The sequence below is a fragment of the Moschus berezovskii genome, chromosome 26 (assembly GCF_049115385.1).
Source record: "Moschus berezovskii isolate FMDL1 chromosome 26, NW_MosBer_1.0, whole genome shotgun sequence".
In the NCBI taxonomy this organism is placed as follows: domain Eukaryota; kingdom Metazoa; phylum Chordata; class Mammalia; order Artiodactyla; family Moschidae; genus Moschus; species Moschus berezovskii.
The window spans coordinates 10173196-10178433 of NC_142485.1; the positions used below are offsets into that span (position 1 = coordinate 10173196).

General features: G+C 40.7%; 1 protein-coding gene across 1 annotated transcript; it reads right to left on the reverse strand.

The window, feature by feature from the left end:
- Positions 1-2358: 2358 nt before the first annotated feature.
- On the reverse strand, positions 2359-4506 carry TCIM (transcriptional and immune response regulator). Its single transcript, XM_055416636.2, has one exon. It carries the CDS (start codon positions 4018-4020, stop codon positions 3700-3702), a length of 321 nt encoding a protein of 106 aa, XP_055272611.1. The 5' UTR covers positions 4021-4506; the 3' UTR covers positions 2359-3699.
- Positions 4507-5238: the final 732 nt, after the last annotated feature.

Genomic DNA, 5238 nt, shown 5'->3' on the forward strand with positions numbered 1-5238 from the left:
CATGTATATCACTGTATTCATTGTAAAGCACTTTCTGACTCTCTGACAAGGAGACTAGAGGTGCTTTCTGACCATGCTGATCCCCACAGGGTGCTTACCACAATTTTGTTGTGCAAATGGAGAAGGTAGAAACCCTGATTCCACTCTAGAGCTCCCTGAGTGTGGGAAAGGGAGTGAACTGAGTTACAAGCCCTTCTGGGGAGCCCGCATGTGGAGTTCAGAGGAGCAGATTAGGCATTCTGAAAGCCAGCATGATTCCTAGACCACGGCTGAATCATCTGTTTGTTAGGAAGACTCTCCAAGGGAACAGCAGTCACATTCTCCGACTGCTTTCAGACAATGGGAAAAAAATATCAGGCAGGCACATATCCTGGGCCCTTTCTCAGTAAACTTCATCTGTTGGAGACTCCTGTAGATACAAACCTTCCTTTGCTGTGGGCTGGGACTGGGTGGCTGAGGAGGTCTGTACTGAGAAAAACCATGAAGCCCTAGTTTCTGATTTCCCCCAACAAGCTAATCTAGACCCAGAACTTTGACTGTCAACTCAGAAGAGAACATAGATGTGACCTTATGTTCCGAGATGCTGGTCAGGTGCTACTGTAACTAGATTTGAAAGGCTACATCTGAGAAATCTTTAATACAATTAAAATGATCGAGAAGCATTCCTCATGGAGTTCAAGTGCCAAATAAATAGACAAACAGACACAGGTCAGACTTCCCAGAGGCCTTGCTGCTTTCCTGTCTTTCTTACTATTAATAGAAAATAAGTACTTGATACTTCAAGGGACGAAAGAGAATTTTAGTTTGTTGGAGAGAAGCAGTCTAAGCTAGTGGTTAGGAAAGAAGGCTCGCTGGGTTTGCTTCCTATCCTCATTCACTGTGTGTCACTGATCAATTCACTATACTTCCTGATCCTTCACTTTCATGACTACACATACATAGACACACGCATGCACAAACATAGTTTTATACCACGGTACTAAAGAAGCAATTTAACTCACACACACTCACACAAAACACTTAGAAAATTGTCTGCTGAATAGTAAACATTCAGTGAAATTTAGTTGTTATTATTATGATGTAATGACACAAAAGTATTAAGGAACGATTTCACCTTTGCAGCTTTTATTTCTTCAGGTACAATGAGATATCTTGAGATATAGTTGGTCATTCCTGTGCCATAGGATTTCTGAACTGAACTAATCCCACCTGTTCTAGTGATGGATCCCTTCACCTCATATGAAGTAATAAAAAATAGCATGAAGTTAAAAATCATCCTTGTGCACTGATGCCAACTTCTCTTCTCCATGAGGGAAGACAGCACGTTTAAATTATAATCCACAGGAAGAGGGATTATTCTCTATACCATCATGGATCATGATCATATCCAACTGCGTTTTAATTTGCACCCCCCCCCATGTTATGGTCTTGCAATCAGAAAATAATGGCAATATCCTGTGAGATAACTGAGTTAGTGTATGCTCATGTGAAAAGTGGTGAGATACGCATGCACCCTACTGAAAACAACAGAGGCAGGGAATATAGTGATGAGTACAGTATGTGTAATACACGCAACCTTTGAGCAACTGTTCATCACCTGAGATATGTTTAAAGTCCTTGAGTAGAAAATAAGTTGAATACTTTCATTGGGACCGTGAAACAGGATACCGTCTCTGGAGGAGTTGTTACTAAATTTTTTTTCTCAAGCAGTTCATCAGTGTCTTTGGGGGATCCTGGATGAACAGAGAAAGTGTGTCCCTGACAGGCCCTATCAGAGATAGGAAACATATTCATTTCCAGAGCTGTCACTTTGATCATCTCCAAACTAAGCAAGCCTCATCACTAACCAATCCTCCCACCGGTCAAAACTGTTTATTTTTTGTTCTTATTTTGGTTTCATGGATATCTTTGCAAACCAGACAGAAATGATAAATACTCCTCCAAGAAAACTGCACACACATGCATGCACAAAATTCTGCATATTGATTTGTGGTTTTTATGGACGCTGTCATGTAAAAAATTCTTTTTTCATGGAATGTCTTATTTTATCTGTAGTAAACAAATCAGTTAATATTTTAAAAGACTTAACTACTTAATTTCTTTTTATAAAACGTGCTATTTAAAAACCTGACATATTACTGTCCCAAAAGGTTTCAGATCTTTCACTTTTGTTTTACTATGATCAGCAGTTTCAAAAACATTTTAAGGTGTTTTTTTGAAACAGTTTCTAGGGAATTTTTTAATTTCTTTCTGCGAGGACAGTTCAGCAGGCATTGCTATATGCCTTCTTAGAAATATTTTATTATAATTCTATGAGGAAATAAGCAAAGAGACTGTAGTGTTAGTCCCATGTTGGTTTATAATAAATAAACATTGATAAGCCGCAAAATCTTGATGGTAATTCAGACTCTGACCCTCAAATATATTGCTTTGGGAGAAATAAATGTACACAACTCTATAGCCACAGAGGAAAAATTTCAAAAATATGGAGAGAACAACCTTTTACAACTTACCTCCTATGGTACAGAAACAACAATACTGGTGAGCCAATCTATGCATTTCTGTGTCTGTATTTCATAGTTTAAAGTTGGGACAAAGAAACTTCCTAGATACTTGAGGCAAGAATTTTCCTTGAATAAGTGTGGCAAGCAATATAAAAGCACCTCTTATTCTTAGAGTGAAATCCTTAGAAAAGTTCATAAAACTTTATAATAAAAATCACCATCTTATTTTTCCCTTAAGATTAATCACCAACACCAATAGCAGCTAAGTTTATATTAATTTATTAAGGTTGCATATCATTTGTCATGAAGAATAAATTATAGAAACCATAGCATCTTTATAAACTATTAAGTGTCTCATAGTCACTTCCTAATGCTTACTGCAGTAACTGTAAGAAATTTAGATTATGTTTTAGCCTTAGTCAGAAGATAAAAAAAAAACTATAAAATTTGTTCACAGTACTTCTGAATTATAAAGGACCCCATTATTTTAACTTTTGGGTAACCAGTTTGAAATACATTAAAAACCCCTTACAGACCAGTAGGTGGCCTACAGTTTCACCGAGATGCTGAAAATACTGCAGTTCCTTGCATTTGTTCTTAGATCATATGGTGCACTTTTTAAGGCATTGTCACAAATGCAAATAAATAATCAATTACTGATCTTTAAAAAGAAAAAAAATAAATCTACCAATAGACAACATTGAATCTTGGCAACACTTGGAACATTCAATAAAAAACTCAGTAAACGATTGCAGCGTGGAATTTTCTCTCTTAATCTCCCTCTCCGCCCTCCCTCCTCCCTGCACAGTTTGTTTAAGAAAAACAAAAAGTTCAGGTGGAATTTCAGTCCTAGGGCCTGACCAGGAGACCCTGGCTGCCAGTCTTTCTCAGGCATCCGTCGTCTTCTCAGTATGTTCGTTCAGACTCCTCCTGGCGTCAGCGTCAGCCTTTCTCCTGCAGGGAGAGCTTCCCAGTCCTTGCTGAAAGCACTTCTCCCTGGAACAGCACAGGCATGAAACTGGATGGAGTCCTTGTCACCAGTTCATTCTGTCCTCTCCTGCCCCGAGTCCCGGAGTCCTGACGGAAGAGAAACGTACAAGGCAACAGCAAGATGCTGTGCATGTCAGGATCTTACAGACTCACTTGGTCTTTAAATGTCCATTCTCGGATACTGTCCTTATCCATCCTCTGGTCCTCAGTGAACTTTGATGGAATATTTCCGCAGTTTCAGAAACTGGAAAAGCTTGTCTTTCGTCCTCTTCTTCAGAGCCATCAGGGCTCGTGTCTTCTCCTCTAGGTCTTGATCTATGGCAAAAATGATCTTGGCTCGCTCCTCTGCTTTCTTGTCCCCAGAGTTTTTGAAGAGCCTCTGCAATGCTTCTTGGTCTATGTTTTCGAAGATGTTGCCCACCGCTTTCTTACGTGAGGCTGTGTCAAAGTGGTAGCCGTGGATGGACGGGCTGACTCGCAGCGAGGTGGACATGCTGAAGGCCGGGTGGCTTGGCTTGGCTTTCATGGATGGGGGATTCTTCAGGAATTCAGCTCCCAGGCTCTCCAGAGAGTCTGTAGCAAAATCATTCCGGGACTGCTATTTAAAGTGTGAACAAAAGCTCCAGGCTCAGATTACACTGGTGACATCAGAGTGATCTCAAGGAAGCATAATCGCAGACCAGTTTAACAGTTGAGTTGCCAATGTCCTGTTCCTGTGCTCAGTGTTACTGAAAGCTGTGTTCAATGATGGGGCAGAAATGGAGAGGGGTTTCTTTTTAATGCATCTGTGGCAACAGAATTACAGGTTTGGGCTCCACTGTAGGAAAAAAAAAAAGAGCTTAAACCAGAACAGCGCAAAGCGAAGAAACACACACGGTGAAATCTTTTAGCTTCTGAAAATCTTCGCAAACAACCAAAACAAAAGGTTCTGCCAGCCACCGGAAAGTTTTAATTCCCAGAGAAGTTATAAAAGTATAGTCCAAACATTTGGCAACCCACATCAGTGCCCTCTGGACTTCCCTAGGCAGGGCAACCCCAGAGGTATTGAGAGAAAGCTTAACAATCAATTTGGAGTCTGACGGTAGACTGGGGTTCAGACACTACAAAATGCTGATATGACACAGCCTGAGTCAGTGACCATTCAGAGACTGCGTCTAAGAGCTAATCTGCAATTACTGGATAAAGCTGTAATTTAATGAAAACAATGACAATAGGCAGTTTCTCCTTAGGCTTGTGTGCATATCAACAGCAAGGTCAAAAAAGCCAGGAGGAAGAGTTAAAAGGCCCTTTATGTACACAGCACTCGAAAGGGATGAGTCGACTTTTTTCATATTTATTTTGGCATCAGTCAGGCACAGTCAAAGCAATACATTTTTTGCGAGTTTTTAAATCGTTGTTTTCCACATTCCACCACATTCAGCCAGCTACTGTCCCCAGTGATGTATGGAACACTTAACAGTCTGCCCAGAGTTCAGTGTCATCTTCAAAGTGCCCCAGAGACTCCTCTTCAGGGACCTTCTGCCAGGTCCTAGCATTCTCAAATACAGAGCTGGCCTTCATTTTCCACCCATCTAGTCACCCAGAAAAATGCACACGGACTTCCCTGGTGTTCTTGTGGTTAAGACTCTGCACTCCCAATGCAGTGGGTACAAGTTCGATCCCTGGGTGGGGAACTGAGATCCTGCAAACCACACAGAACAACCTTAAAAAAAAATTCAAAAGGGAGAGCATGTGGAGAAGACAC